This window comes from Scylla paramamosain, chromosome 30, assembly GCF_035594125.1.
Source record: "Scylla paramamosain isolate STU-SP2022 chromosome 30, ASM3559412v1, whole genome shotgun sequence".
In the NCBI taxonomy this organism is placed as follows: domain Eukaryota; kingdom Metazoa; phylum Arthropoda; class Malacostraca; order Decapoda; family Portunidae; genus Scylla; species Scylla paramamosain.
The window spans coordinates 6,386,615-6,403,935 of NC_087180.1; the positions used below are offsets into that span (position 1 = coordinate 6,386,615).

Consider the following 17,321-nt stretch of genomic DNA (forward strand, 5'->3'; position numbering starts at 1 on the left):
TTTTTTTTTTTTTCGTGCCGTCGACTTAGTCTATGCCCATTGTGAAACGCGAGTTTCTAAACCCATCTGATTTTATGTAACCCGATTTTTCAGAACTCACGGTTTGATCTTATTATTTGACCAAAATGGGAATTTTTCATAGTCTTCTCTCGCAGCAGTAAACGTTCCTGTGATAGCTACTAACATTGAAATGTGACTTTGCTACATTATCCTGAGTTGTTTATGTTGACGGTGAATGGTTCCAAGATATTCAAAATTGGTCCTTTATGACGTCAAGGTTTTGTCTTCAAGTCTTCAACGCGTACTGGCTTTTGGTTACAAGAGTCAAAATGTTGAGTCCTCAGAGAGAGAGAGAGAGAGAGAGAGAGAGAGAGAGAGAGAGAGAGAGAGAGAGAGAGTGGGGTTGGTGAGTGATGGAGGGACGAAGAGAGAGGGAGGGAAGATAAGAATGTGGGATAATATGTAAAGTGAAGGCAGCGTGTTGCCTCCCAAGTGAGCGGCAGACGGCGTCGCCCCGAGAAACTAGTCACCTGCGTCACCAATGGTGCCATCAGTCTAGCGGTTGTGTGTGTGTGTGTGTGTGTGTATGTGTGTGTGTGTGTGTGTGTGTGTTTATGTGTGTGTGTGTGTGTGTGTGTGTGTGTGTGTGTGTGTGTGTGTGTGTGTGTGTGTGTGTGTGTGTGTGTGTGTGTGTGTGTCCCTCTCTCTCTCTCTCTCTCTCTCTCTCTCTCTCTCTCTCTCTCTCTCTCTCTCTCTCTCTCTCTCTCTCTCTCTCTCTTTCAGTGTGGTGCCATATAACCTCATTGTTTTGGCGCCAAAGCTTCAATTAAACAACTCTGCCAATATCGGAGTCATCGCTCACACAACGCGTCACCTCCACGCTGCTCACGCTCCTGCTCCCCGCCACAAAGGGAGTTATCACCACGTCCCTCGCGGTGAACACAACACCGATACACTTCTGACTCACTATCATTCAATTATTTCTGACAACTGAAACCATCAATGCAGTTTTTTAGATTAGCACACAAACTGCATTTTACTATCTTTTTTTTTTTTTTTTTTTGGTAATAGTTTCGCTCTCATTGAACGTTCAGTTTGATCTTTCGGATGTTGTGATTTGAATGTTTATGACGCATTGCTGGGAATTTTTCAGAATGTTCGTTCCTCATGTATCAAACTGTTCGTTAGGTCGGAAACTGTGCGATATGTCTCAAGATGTCCGTTTTGTCTCTTTTCTTTTCTTTTTTTTTTTTTTTTTTGTGTGTATATCCTAATATATTTGTTTTTGTGTTAAGATATTTGCTGTGCCTCAACATGTTCGTTGTCTCAAGATGTTCGTTACATATCATGATTTTCGTCATTTAAAGTGTTAATTATATTCCGGGATGTTTTCATGTCTCAAGATAACCCGTGTATCACAAGGCGCTCAATATGTCTCAAAATGTTTATGCCTCAGATGTTGTCCTGCCTGGTAGTGTGGTGAAATGTATTGACAAAAATGGAATGTTTCGGACTTTACAAAATATGACTCTATTAAGAAATGACAAGCCAATGTCCCGCCACCAGCCAGCCTGACATCATTACATTCCGACAAACCCCGATCCCCTGTCAGCCAGCTTCGTCCGCTATTAAGCCTGCACAGACCCTGCCATCAACTCCCAGCTAGACAACTAAGGAGGCCTAACAAATCCCTACCAGTCAGCTTAAGGTGACAAGTCCAGTAGTTCCCAACCTGGGTTCAGTGATCCAGTTAAGGGTTCGGCGGATGTCATCCGAAATACTTTGTAATTTTGGTATTATTTGCTTTGCTTTCAACCTAATTTAATTAAGGAATATGAAAGGATAGGCTGGTATTTATATATATATATATATATATATATATATATATATATATATATATATATATATATATATATATATATATATATATATATATATATATATATATATATATATATAAGAGATCGCACGTGTGAAAAAAAAAAAAAAGTTAAGAAGCACTGGACTAGTCCCCATCCCCTGCCAGCCAGACTGGCCCACCATTAAGACTTAATAAGCCCACGTCCCTCTGCCAACTCTGCCCACCTCCTGCAGCAAGTAAGGGAGCGCCCTCTTCTCGCGCCGTCCATGGTGCCGCCACAGCTTGTTCAGATCAAATGGCAGATGACCAGAAATCCCGAGCACGAAGATCTTGAGCAGCACCAGCAGCACCACGAGAGAGCCTGTCTGGTCCAGGGCGATGGCCTCCCCGGGCAGCGAAACGAAGGTGTAGGTGACGAGGGATGCCACCATAGGCACCACCACCGCCACTACCGCCGCCAGGTACACTCCTCCGCGTCCCGTCCATGCCACACTCACGCCCCACACACGCATCGCGGCTTGACACTCTTGTTTCTTCTGAGAAGCAAAAATACTCAGCCTTCAGTGATCCCACTAACAAAAAAAACAGAGTTTAAGGAAGGGCAGGATGCTGTTTGTTGTCTTTAACTGGATAACAGATGGCACCATGGTCATGCTCAGCTGATTGCAAGCACCTCTGATTGGTCCAGATCAGTGGTTCCCAAACTTTTTTTTTCAGCTTGTTACCAGTTTAACGTGCCACATTAGATGTGTTACCCCTTTCATAAAGTATTTTCAATATAGATATATATGACTAAATTATTAAAGAGCATATTCACCATACCATACTTCACATCTCATCTCTAGCTAAAACAGCTTCTATGAAGTTAGGTATTCTGAGACGTCTCCGCCAGTTTTTCTCACCCCCCCACCCAGCTGCTAACTCTGTACAAGGGCCTTATCCGTCCATGTATGGAGTATGCTTCACATGTCTGGGGGGGTTCCACTCATACTGCTCTTCTAGACAGGGTGGAATCAAAAGCTTTTCGTCTCATCAACTCCTCTCCTCTAACTGACTGTCTTCAGCCTCTCTCTCACCGCCGCAATGTTGCATATCTAGCTGTCTTCTACCGCTATTTTCATGCTAACTGCTCTTCTGATCTTGCTAACTGCATGCCTCCCCTCCTTCCGCGGCCTCGCTGCACAAGACTTTCTTCTTTCTCTCACCCCTATTCTGTCCACCTCTCTAACGCAAGAGTTAACCAGTATTCTCAATCATTCATCCTTTTCTCTGGTAAACTCTGGAACTCCCTGCCTGCTTCTGTATTTCCACCTTCCTACGACTTGAATTCCTTCAAGAGGGAGGTTTCAAGACACTTATCCACCAATTTTTGACCACTGCTTTGACCCTTTTATGGGACTGGTATTTCAGTGGGCATTTTTTTTATTAGATTTTTGTTGCCCTTGGCCAGTATCCTTCCTACATAAAAAAAAAAAAAAAATAGGAAGGGTGTAACAGTGGGTAAATATTAACTATACTGCACAGGACAGTATGCATAATCGTACATATCCGTTTACTCCTACCTCGGCCGATGCTCACAGAAAAACTGACAGTGTGAAATAGAGGCAGATTTAGGCAGTGAGTGACACGTAATGGACACGTCGTTATCAGGGTTGCCGACTGACTGTCCTGAAGCATGTGTATCAAATTACTCTTCGCTTGACACACACTGAAATACATATTTCTTCTTTTCTAATACTGTAAAGAAGATTTAATCTGTATTGTCGTTCAGTTTAACTTTACCACTTAATTGGTTTACTTTTCAACTTTACATACTAAGACCAAGTTAACTTTGATCTTAATGCCAAATATCACAAATGTTTTCTTGGTTTCCAGAATTCTTTTTTTTTTTTTTTTTTTGTCTCCTTACATTACCACAGAAACATTTATATTATTTCCAGGGAGTGATTTACCCCCCAGTTAAGGAACCACTGGCCTAGACGGAGCCAAGCATCACGCTGCCGTCAGATGTGGTGAGATAGCATCACGCGCACCATCGACCAAAGCAGCGTCATCACATTTTAATCTCGTTGTGACGTGTTCCACCTCTGGTCATTTCTGCTGTACGTAGTACTCAAGTGTCGAGGACTACGATGAGACCAAAACAATAATAAAAACTTGAAGTAAATATACACATACAACGTTTTGAGTCGTGTATGGACTGCTAATTTTTCATTCTATACATAGTGAATGTAAACACCAGTTACTCAGAGATTACGGTAAATTGGAATTAGATGTATTGTCAAAGCGTTGCTGGAGTCCTCCTCCCCCTGACCCTCCCCAGCACCTGGCTCAGCGCGAAGCACAATAGCCAAGCAATGTTCCTAATTGGGTTATCTGTGATTTCTTGCCAACGTTGACATCTTTGAAGTCATTAGGTATAACACTCAATATAAAACATTAACGACGTCACGTGACACATGACGAAGATTTATGCACAGGACAGAACATGTTTCTACTTGCAAAATACATTCCAGTATGCAGTGCACTTATGACTATTACTTTCATTTCATCATAGTGCTTTGGAGTCTAGGTACTAGAAATGTTCTTTTGGTTTTTGGTTCTCAATACCAGTAGTCAAACTTTATTGAAGGCGTCTCTAGCCTTCTTGTTGTGTGCCTGTTTGCTGGTGGAGAGTGGCGAATGCAAGGCAGCTGCCCAGATTATAAGAACTTCAAATTAAAAGTTGCGTCTCCTGGAAAATAACGAGTATCGATTCAAGTAATCAAAATGATTACCGACTCATTGTCTTGAATGTCAGTCCTTCCTTTCTGTGGTTCACTTTGTTTAAATTAAATAGCGAAATTACATTTTTTTCCCGCGTGCATGTGTATGTGTGTGTATGTGTGTGTGTGTGTGTGTGTGTGTGTGTGTGTGTGTGTGTGTGTGTGTGTGTGTGTGTGTGTGTGTGTGTGTGTGTGTGTGTGTGTGTGTGTGTGTGCTCGCGCGTAAATTTTCGTATGTTTGCGCGCCTGCACTATTAGGACAATACGTACTTTCTGCTTTGGTCGTTTGAGCTTATGATGTGTATTATGAATTTGCCCCAAGTGCAAGTGCAATTTTAGTAAACATTTATTGTCCCGACACTACGCAATCAGACTCCTTCACAGTCATGCCAGTGTTCACCGCCATGGGAACAAGATGTTTATTACACTGCCTGACTACGTGACTAAGTGAGTTTTGACATTTACTGTTGTGACGAGAAAAACAGTGCAACACTCAAGGAACAGAATATAAAATACATTATTCATTCTTGTCCATTATTCTGTTGCAGGAACTGATCGGTGACTTTAGTCATCGCACTCATAACTCCACCACAGGTACAGAGCATAGCGCTGTAAGTGTAAGAAAAGGGAAGTGGAGATTTAATTGCTTTTCGAGTAACAGCTCCTTTGCTCATGTCATGAAACGACTTTAGCTCTCAGTAGCACTAATTCCACTGGCCACAGAGGTGATTGGCAAGATTTCCATTAGTGTTCTTTTATCTGTTGATACTGTAAAATTATTGTTCAATCGTCATTAAATTATTATAATATATAAAAAAAATCAATTAGTTCCACTTGAGGCTGTTTAAATGCAGCCACGGTATGACGCCAAAACGTGAGAACCCAGCGTCATCTGGAGCGTCCATTGATAAACACATGGCGCTGTCTCATCATACCGAGGCCAGTCTGGTGTGGCAGTTAAAAGTGAAACTCTAGTGTGAAATGAAACCTTCACCATCTATCACCTTTAAGAGTTCGTAACGCATAGAAGGTGATGTCCCTAATATAATATAGATTTATTATATGAAGGCGAAAATATTAAGAATGTAACGTAAAGACCATTCAAACTTACCAGAATAGTCTTCCACCGCCGATAAAAAGAAGAAACAGGTCAGTCTAACACAGAGTAGTTTTGTGCTTCCACTCGTCTTTTTTTTTTTTTTTAGGCTCCGATTGATAAAAAAAAGAAATGTAATCATGGAAATATAGAGGATGATATTGTTTAAAACTAAAATAAATAAATACATAAATAAATGAATGAATAAAAGACTTACAATTTAGATTGAATTCTAAAAACACGATACCAAGCATGCAAGATTGCATGGTGGGGATTTTTTTTCTCTTTTTTTTTTCAATATGCAAAACGAAAGCAAAGATAGAGATGGGTGTTAGTTCTGAGGAAGGAATGTGTGAAATTCCAAGTGACTATCTTTAGTCGTGTTCACTCCCAAAAACATGTAAGTAATACCTCAAAGTGAGCCGATTGTCAGAGATCATAATGATAAACTGGTAGATATTCCCACCACCAAAATTGTGAAGGAGGAGATGGGGACTCAAAACTTTTAATCACTAGCGCCAGATGAAATATATCCTAGATTATTAAAAGAATGCAAGGAAGTTGCTGGTGAACTTTTTTTTTTTTTATCAGCTGACTCTGGAAAGACACCCTTAACGTGGAGATAGGCATATATAAGGAAGGAGATAGAGCGTTAATCTCAAACTCCGGTCAGCTTGGGGTAGATTACTGATATTTGTAATTGCAAGGAACATTGGGAATATTTTAAATAAGCTTAGTTTAGTGAAATATTCACAGCATGGGAATAGGACGGCAGACAATGAAGGTAATTATGATGTTATATGCGTGTTATTTAGCAAGATGTTTGATGAATTATCCAACGAAAGATTCTTGACCAAGATTTGAGAGCTTAGGAGAGGTTTGAAGGTTCGATAAAGCCAAAGGTAATGAGACGGATAGCGGAGTTACAATATACGGCTCGAAATTCAAGTGGGGACAAGCTATCAGTGGGATGACAGGGATCACTTTAAGAACCACTATTATTGTTGATATACAATAACTACTTAGGTAATATAATTAGTAGCATATCAGTAAATTTTCAGACAGAACGGAGATAGGTAGAATAGTCAGATCGGATTCCAACGCAATCGTCCAACAAACAAACTTAGATAAAAGTAGCAAATTAGTAAATAGATGGCTAATGCAGCACTGTTAACAAAATGCAAAATGCTTAGCACTGATAGAAGAAATCCACATAATAGGTACACAGTAAAGAACGAAACACTGGTAAAATTAGAAAACGGAAAAAAGAAAAAAAAAAGAGTTATACAAGTAGTTAGCTCAAATCCCATCAAAGATATAGATGATAGAAATAAAGGTAATATTACTCGTAGTGCTCATCTTAAGGAACAAAAGTAGTATTAAAGTTATATTTGGCACTTATCAAACATCATCTCGAATGTGATGTGCAGTTCTGGCACTCACCATTACAAGACGGATATACACAAGGGATTAGGGATAAGGGATATTACAAGAAGGATATAACTGTTTGTTAGTCGGTGCTGAGAATAACGATGAAGATAAAAGGGTTATATAAAATCCTTTATGAGAGGAGATTAAAGTTTTCAAATTAATATTATTTAGACAGTCGTCGAATAAAGGCGGACACGACAAGGGTGATGTAGACAAGATCCTTAGAGTTATTAATTTTAAAGGACCAGAACTAACAGATTTAAATTAGGGGAAAAGAAAAGAAGTTAGAAAAAATTGATTCACAAATAGAATGATAGATGACTGAAACTGAGTAATGACGTTGTTAGTGACGAGTTAATATAGAACTTTGAGAAATATAACGCAAAGGTGTGCCACACTCAATCGTGAGCGTTGCCGCAGGGCAGGCAGGCTTCAGCATAGGGCCATTTCCCAGTCACAACTGACCGGTACTCATTATTAAGGCTGAGTGAACCGGGAACTGGCAGTCGTCCCAGAAACATCGGGCCGTGACCAGGATTCGCACCCGGGCCTTCTTGTTTTGTAGTCAGACGCGCTTCATCCTGAATTACCGCACCGAGGGTGCATGTTTAGGTTTAATACGAGAACTGCCATTTGTAGGAAACTTGATTCTTTTACTTTTCCTTGTGTTTTTGTTACTTATTAAGACATTGCTTGTTTGCACTTGAATTTTTGTAAATCCTTGATTACCATCTGCTATTTGTACTTAAAGATAGTAATTTGTTTCCATGAAGATAATAACCCATATATATATATATATATATATATATATATATATATATATATATATATATATATATATATATATATATATATATATATATATATATATATATATATATATATATATATATATATATATATATATATATATATATATATATATATATATATATATATATATATATATATATATATATATATATATATATATATATATATATATATATATATATATATATATATATATATATATATATAAGGCATGATACTATGTTCTGTTCTCTCGATTTTTATTTGAACACCATGGACTTAAACTCCAGAAACGAGCTTGCAAGTCCACTCTCTAAGCTAGGGTCCCATGGCGTTAAGGATAAGGTAATAATGGCATTAATTGATTACTTAAGCCATTGGGTTTGCTCCATCAAGTGCACTGGAAAAGGCTACATAAAACTCGTAGACCAAGTTACGGAGTTGCATACGGAGAAGTATCGCGCTGAGTGACAACCACAGGAATCACTGTTGTGGCGGCTAACCAACACCAATACTATCGTTCCGTCCCACCTCAAGATCCGACCACGCCGGCACGCCTTAATCCCTCGCGGCACTGCTCTTCCTGACGTCCTCCTCACCCTAAACCGACACTCACATGCCGCCACTGCTCACAGACTCACCCTCCTCCCGATGTCACGGTTCCCTTATACCCAGTGTGGGTCATTAGGCAGCCGCTTATCTGATGCCCTGCTTCCCCGGTCGCGGTGATCAAGAAGCCATTGGGGTCACGTGTATCTCCGCCGGTACCGTAAGACGCCTCTCCACCCCAGCTCACCGTTTTCTTAAGACTGTGTTTATTTGCCTTGTTGTATTTACCTGGTTGCACTATACGTTATATCACCCACTTCCTTTCCATTAACCAGAAGTTCTTTTCTAAGCCAATCCACTCACCCTGTCCTCTCATGCTGATGACGCTACCCTACATGTCTTACCATCATTTGACAGAAATTCATCTCGACAGGAATTGTACAATTCACTGAGAAAAACCACAAAGCGCCCACTTTTTTATCTTTCTATAATTTCTTAATGGGGCAGGGCAAACTTTACATTATTCACTGCCATAAAAGTCAATTCCTTCATCTCTTTTTCTCTTTTCTTAACACAACCATCCACACAACTATCCCCTCTTCTTCAGTGACACTCAACTATCTCCGTACCCGGCATTAAATATACCTGAACTATCATTTGCAAAAAAAAATATTATGAATAAATAGATTAGTGATAAGATAAATGAATCAATAAATAAAAATCACAACTGCGAATTTCACATTTCATCTCTTATTAAAACAGTTTCCATAAAGTTTGATGTTCTGTGTCATATCCGCCAATTTCCTCCTCTTCTGGGATGCTTATCATATACAGGGGCCTTGTACATTCTTATATAATGTACGGCTTCCGTAGAACAGCTCCACTCACACAGACCTTTTCGTCTCATCGACTCACCTTATGTAACTGAATATCTTCAATCTTTCACACTCCACCAAAAAACATCACTTGCTATCTTCCACCGCTATTTAAACGGCCCGTGTTCTAATGAATAGGATAACTTCCCCTCCTCTCACGTCCTCGCTGCAAAAGATTGTGCTTATCCTTTGCTTATCCTTATGCTTATACTGTCCATCTCACTAGGTTGACAAGCAAAAGTTAACCACTGTCTTCATCATTCTTTCTTCCCTTTCACTGATTAACTCTCTTCCTGTTTCCGTTTTCCTTCTTCCTATGACGAACTTTTTCAAAAGCGGAGTATCAAGACACCAATAAAAGTAAACTGATTTCCTTATTTTTGCGTTTTTTTTTTTATTTTATTATTTATTTATTTATTTATTTATTTATTTAATTATTTATTTATTTATTCTATTTATTTTTTTATTTATTCATTTATTTTTTATTTATTTATTTATTTATTTTTATTTTATATTTATTTGTTTCTTATTTTTATTTATATATATTTTTTTTTTAAAGGGGGAAGAGGCAACTAAGTGGACTTTTCTTTCATTGTTGTCTTTAGACGGTATTCTTTAAACGTTTAAACGTAAGAAAAAGAATATATATATATATATATATATATATATATATATATATATATATATATATATATATATATATATATATATATATATATATATATATATATATATATATATATATATATATATATATATATATATATATATATATATATATATATATATATATATATATATATATATATTCCAATGGACAAATTTTTTCTTGCCTCTTTCTACACTGTAGCACCGTCCCTGCTGCCAGTCAACATTACAAATTATTCCGTCGCGATAGACTTTAAATATTCTCTACTAAACTTTCTACCATCCCGCCAGGCAATGTGGCACCTTAACTTTATATATAGCAGAACCATTTCAGTTATTCCAAGAAAAATAAGTGAAAGGTATGGAAAACAGAGGTCACAGTTGCTGTTGTTGTTGTTGGTGATGGTGGTGGTGGTGGCAGTAGTGGTCGTGGAGGTGTTTTTTACTTTACGTAATGTATGGTGGTGATGGTGTGGTGAAAGGACTGCCACTTACATTAAAGGGTCTCATTTGCCGCAACAAAGGCTCTCGTGCCATAACCAGGCCACCTAGATGACTTTGATGTTTGGGTGTAGAAATAACTCCCCACGGGAAGGACGCCATTGATTTACACCTATTATAGACGGCCCGTGGTAACACAGCTCTATGTAACACTTGTACACCCAGAACTGTGCCACACTACCACATACTACCGCATCACACCCATTTGCCACATCACATCACATTCAGCCGTCACATCACATTACACCCGTACACCTACACCAACACACCATACACACCACACCACCACGGCACACCACTACAGCACGCAGCGTCACCAAGCTACACATCAAGACCACTCCACACCGCCACGGCACACCATGTCTAGTACACCACCACGCCACACTGCACCACCACCACTACTACCACACTACATCACTCAACATCACACCACACCAGCACACCACAAATGCACCACCATACTGTACCCACAACGCCACAACACACGTTCAGGCTCATGGAACAGCCACAACACCACATCACAACTACACCACCACACCAAATGAGACAGAATCGAGAAGGCGAGGGAAAACTTAAGAGATTAAGTGGAAAAGGGAAAACTAAAAGAACGAGGAACAGGAGATGGGAAGGGAACGAAAACGAAAAACGAAATTATATGCACAAAGACCCAGGACATCACAAACGCCATGTAGCACTGTTACCAAATCCAGGGATCCAAAAACTTGAATACGAGTGTTTTGTAAATGCAGTAAATTACCGATCAGGGCGCGATTCGAAAGGGGAAAGAGGTGGCGGCTGTGTGTGGCATCAGGAGTCTGGAGTGAGGTGGCGATGGTAACGGTGGTGGTGGTGGTGGTGGTGGTGGTAAAGAGGAAGTAACAGGGAAATTCCTATCCAGCATATGTAACAGATCCACATAAAATAACACATTTGTATAGAACGTGGAGGGAAATTTAAAAGAAACTAAAGGATATGATGAGAAATTGATAGAAAAGAGACAAACACTGGAAACAAGAACGGAAAAAACCATACTGTTCCCGTTGCAAATGTACTTCCCAATCTAAACCGGAAGCGGGCAATGCAGAGATGGCAGTGACAGAGGGAAGCGACTGTCTGCTGCTCCCTGTCATCAAGACCCTCCGTGCCCTGTTGGTGGAATGACTCCGCTTGATCCTATACTCTTTGTGTGTGTGTGTGTGTGTGTGTGTGTGTGTGTGTGTGTGTGTGTGTAGCCATCACCATAGCTTGGGATATTAGGCCATTTTACTTTTTTTTTATTTATTTTGTTTTATTTCTTATTTATTTTGTTTTATTTTATTTTATTTTTATTGTATTTTACACTTTTATACTTTTATTCATTTATATGTTTATTCATTTAATTTTGAACATACATTATATAATAATGACAACGACGAAAACAACAACAACAACAACAACAACAACAACAACAACAACAACAACAAGCGCAAAAGCAAAAAGAGGAAAAGCCCCTACGTGACAACACCACACATAACATCAATCCACACCACACATCACACCCAGCTACACCACACAAAGCCGCATCACACCATACATCACAATCAGCCATACCCCATAAAGCCACATCACACCATACGTCACACAATTCATATCACACTTATTCCCACCACACTTACACAACAACCCATGTCACACTTAGTCACACCACACAAAGCCACAACACAACCAACCAACATCACACTTAGCCACATCACAACCCACATCTCATCCTCCACACCACACCACACAAAACCCCCAAGCATACCACACCACACATAGCACCCACCCACACCATGGACACAAAGCCACATCATGCCACACATCCCACCAGCCTTACAATTGTCCGTACCACATCCAATCACACAACAATCCAAGGTTTCCCAGCAACACCACATGTCATTTGAGTCACAAGAGCCACACATCAACCCATACCACACAATCATAAACATAACAGTCAATATGGCACAGCCATACCAAGAAAAAAAAAATCAATACACATCACATCCACCAACAAAACATCTCATATCACTCACAGCTAAAGCACATAACTATTTCAAAATGTTTCGGCTTAGAAGTTTAGAAGTTTCTTCAACTGTAACAATTAATTATATTGTCGAGTTGAAAAATCACATCACCTCGCAGATCACGTAAGATCATCCCGCAAGCCACATTTGTGCTGAGGACCATGAATTTGACATCTCACATCCTCTATTTAGAAGTTATGGGCTCTTACGTACAAAACGTTAAGTATGATTTGGAGACTAATAGTAGCTTTCATTACAGGGTCAAAAGAGGGAACATCGGAGCAAGGGTAAGATTCCACCAGCTCATGTACTGAATGGTAGTGCAGCGTACTAAGAGACGGGGAGTTGCACGTCGTCGTTTCCTTGGCGGGGCAACACTGAGAGACAGGATCTGCGTTTTTGACTCCTGGTGGTATCGGAGTGAGTCTGGGTTGGGTGGCTGTTGAGGATCAAATCCATCGCTTCCCGGCTGTCACCTTTATTTTGGCCTCGAACATGGCAGTAGCTGAACGTTCCTGACAGATTATTCAAACCTCGGAGCACCAAGAGTTGCTTCTGGCAGAACATCTGTTCGCAAAAATTAGTTTCTTGCAAGATATTTTCTTGCTCCATAATTCCTTGAAAGCCGCTTACTCAAAACTTATAATTTTACCATGTTCGAAAATAACCTCCACGCCAATATTTATGACGATAATGCCGAGAGAAAAAATATTAAATTTTCATTTGGACAAACAGTAATCGTTGACAGGAACACGAGTCGACGACGAATTGCCTCCCATTATTACGCTCATTACCATCCCGGAACTCATCAGTGGCGCGGCCTACATGACGCGAACCTGACGACGGAGGAAGTGGCCCTTCAAAGACTTGGCATTCATAGTGATGTTTTTAATTATGTAAAAAGGAGGATGGGCAATATCTAGAAAAAAAAAGTGAGTAATAGAAGATAATAATAACTGATAAGATAGTCCAGTAAATTGGCACTATCAGAAAATTAATAGTAAAAATGGAGAATAATTAAATCCTGATTATTTCCTTAGAAATAGTTAAATTTAAAAGATGTAAAAAACAGAGTGAGTCAGAGAGGCTCGTAGGGATAGCGATTCTGGCTATAGTATCTGCAAGCAGCGCAGACTCAAGGTTTAAGAAAATTTACCTAAAAAATGCCCTAGCCGTGGTGGTGTCACGAAGAAAGCACACAACCTTGTCGCTCAGACTGTTCTGATATTTTTTCGAAGAGAGAGAGAGAGAGAGAGAGAGAGAGAGAGAGAGAGAGAGAGAGAGAGAGAGAGAGAGAGAGAGAGAGAGAGAGAGAGAGAATGATGATTATGATAATGATATTTATAAGGAAAATTCATTGAGATCAAGAATACGTCACCGTTGGCTTGTGACTTTTTTTTTTTTTTTTTCATGGCGTCACTGAGTCACTGAGGGCCACGTGCCTCCCTCCCGCCCTTCTCCGTCCACACAAAGCCTCAAGAGGATAATGCAACTCTACTCCCACAAAAGACCTGTTGCAAGTTGGCCTAAAGAGCGAGTGAAATGGACACAATACCTACGTTTGAATGTTTGATCAAAGGTCTTACATACGTACTCTCTTGATCTAGAAACCGTGCGCAAAGTAAAATTCGAGTCATATTTTACTCCCCAATAAAAAATCTACTACTAATGAAGATAATAGCTAAGAGCGTTGAAATAAGTATGCTTTGATACAAAGTTGCCCGCAGTAGCACTATATCTGTACCTCAATAACAGTGCACTCCAGTCCCCTGGCACCTCTTGTGAAAAACACGAACACTGTGACAGGCATGACTGTGAGTGGTTTCGTAGATAATGAAGTACCAGATATAAGTGTGGCCATGCAATGGGTAGCCGAGGATATTAGAAACAGCAGGTCTTCCCATTGCATGACTTATAAAGAAGTTAACCAAACATTACGTGTACACCGTATATACAGAAAAAAATAAATAAAACATACAATAACGAACACCACCGAATGTCGTTCATTCATTTCAGTGTGAGCAGACACTCGCTGGCCTGCGAGAGAGGGAGGTGGAGCAGGCGTGGGTGTGGGCGTGTGAGGATGGAGGAACATCTGTGTATGCATGCAGTGAGATACAAAGTGAACGGCATGTTGTAGAGAACTGCTCACTGATTCAGCATACTGAGGATTAAGGGACAGACATCATTATGCCACTATGGGAATGTTATTTTCAAATATGTTTGCATCTGGGACATTATGTGAAACAATCAATGATATCTTGGGTGCTTATAAGTAGTAATTCGCTGTAAAGAATACATACATGATTACTGAAGTAATGTCTGGATCTGGAAGTGATTCAGTTACTGGACTACAGATACCTTTCTGAATTTTTTTTTTTTTTTTCACGTAGAAATGTATTCTTTTCTTTGTGGATTTGTGTTGCTTGTATACGTAACATGCTGTGGTCAATAAACTATCTGAATCTATCCACGTGAACCATGGCCTGAACAGTGTCGTCTTGTAGGACATTGGAACTCATGGTGGTGATTGTTCCTTGCAGATTGCGAATGGAAGGGAAACAATTTACTTGATGATATAATGTTAGAACTATTAGAACTGATTTAATGTTAGATTTTACTGATCCATTTTCCTTTAACATAAACTATTCTTTGAGCTAAATATAAGAAAGACTACTAGAAATAAATAGATCAACTCGATTTTGGAAAAGCGGAAAATAATCAGGATTTAAAAATTTCTGGATATTTATTTTTTCTATTGATTTCGTTTATTAAATGTATATATATATATATATATATATATATATATATATATATATATATATATATATATATATATATATATATATATATATATATATATATATATATATATATATATATATATATATATATATATATATATATATATATATATTTATTTATTTATTTATTTATTTATTTATTTATTTATATGCTTATCGATTTATGTATTTATTTATATGTTTATGAATTTATCGTATTAATTATTTTTTTATCTCCAATTTATTTTCCCATAAACGTGATATAGTGCATCACTGAATAAATCCTTAGCTGCCAGACACGTAAGTTTTACACACGATACGCTCGTGGCTTTGTTTCATAATTGATTAAGTCCTTGCCGCTGTTCATAACTTCTTTTTTAATTACCGCCAGATTCACAGAAATGTTGACAAGGAGTGACAACGTTCACAGAAAATAACTAAGCTCTCTCTCTCTCTCTCTCTCTCTCTCTCTCTCTCTCTCTCTCTCTCTCTCTCTCTCTCTCTCTCTCTCTCTCTCTCTCTCTCTCTCTCTCTCTCTCTCTCTCTCTTTAAGCCACTACAAAGCCTCACCCTCACAATAATTTTTTGCCTCCTTTGCTGTGTCTCTTTTCCTTTGAAAGACTACAAACAAATTTCATGGCCATAGCAATCACGATATTTATTACTTTATACGGGGAGAGAGTAATTAAAGCAGCGATAGTATTAATGATAGGTATAATTACTACAGAGGATAATCGAAACAGGAGGATCAACGTTCTGAAGCCTCTTCGGTATATATATTCTTCTGCTGTTAATTCCATACTTAATGCTTTTCTGAACCTGTTACCTGCATACCTTCCCTCTCCCACGACCTGCACAAGACTACTCTTTATTCTCATCACTACTCTCTCCACAGTGAGAATACAAGACTTTGCCATTAACTTCGGTCTTTCATCCTTTTCACTAATAAACTGGAGAACTTTCTTCCTGTTTCTGTGTTACGATTTGAACTGTTTTAGGAGAGGAGTATTAAGGCACCTCAGAAACTAAATTTGTCAAGTCTCCTGGTTCTTGCGTTTCTTGCTCGGAGCGACATTGAAGGACGTTATTTTATTATTATTATTATTATTATTATTATTATTATTATTATTATTATTATTATCATTATCATCATCATCATCATCATCTATATATTAATACGCTTGAACCTCAGTGTGTCACGAGAGAGATGTAGATGTGAGAGTGAGATTGATAGGGGAGTGAGTCCTCTACACCTCCTCCTCCTCCTCCCCCACGGTGGAGAGAGAAGATGTGAGAGAGAGAGAGAGGAGAGAGAGAGAGAGAGAGAGAGAGAGAGAGAGAGAGAGAGAGAGAGAGAGAGAGAGAGAGAGAGAGAGAGAGAGAGAGAGAGAGAGAGAGAAATGTGAGTGAAAGTGAGAACGAGAGGGGAGTGAGTAGGAGACGGATTTTGATTAAAAAAATATTGAGAGAGAGAGAGAGAGAGAGAGAGAGAGAGAGAGAGAGAGAGAGAGAGAGAGAGAGAGAGAGATGGAAATGTGAGTGAAAGTGAGAACGAGAGGGGAGTGAGTAGGAGACGGATTTTAATTAAAAAAATATTGAGAGAGAGAGAGAGAGAGAGAGAGAGAGAGAGAGAGAGAGAGAGAGAGAGAGAGAGAGAGAGAGAGGTGGAGTTATGAGAGGGCAGTGGGTTCTCTACACCTCCTCCTTTCTTCCTTTTCTTTCTACACTTTCTCCTCCTTCTCCTCCTCCTCTTTTTTTCCTTCCTCTTCCTCCTCCCTTTCCTCCTCCTCCTCATCCTTATCCTGATCCTCTTCCTCTTTCTCTTAAGGATACATGTCATACGTTGTAATAGTTGAATTATCATACCGTGGTATGTCCACGGGTCACGTTACTTATTATCATTATCATTATTATCATTATTATTATTATTGTTATTATTATTATGATTGTTATCATTATTATTGTTTATTATTATCAT

The 17,321-nt window shown here is 38.9% G+C and overlaps 1 protein-coding gene across 1 annotated transcript; it reads left to right on the top strand.

The window, feature by feature from the left end:
* Window positions 1-5,487: 5,487 nt before the first annotated feature.
* On the top strand, window positions 5,488-11,063 carry LOC135116069 (histidine-rich glycoprotein-like). The gene is made up of 2 exons (XM_064033279.1): window positions 5,488-5,574; window positions 10,659-11,063. The coding sequence occupies exons 1-2, from the start codon at window positions 5,488-5,490 to the stop codon at window positions 11,061-11,063; spliced, it is 492 nt and encodes a 163-aa protein (XP_063889349.1).
* Window positions 11,064-17,321: the final 6,258 nt, after the last annotated feature.

Bases quoted from the DNA above. Each gene is read 5' to 3' on its own strand.
- LOC135116069 (XM_064033279.1), top strand. From the start codon at position 5,488: ATGACGCCAAAACGTGAGAACCCAGCGTCATCTGGAGCGTCCATTGAT. The intron at 5,575-10,658 runs GTGTGGCAGTTA...GTGGTAACACAG, and splicing joins ATCATACCGAGGCCAGTCTG to CTCTATGTAACACTTGTACA.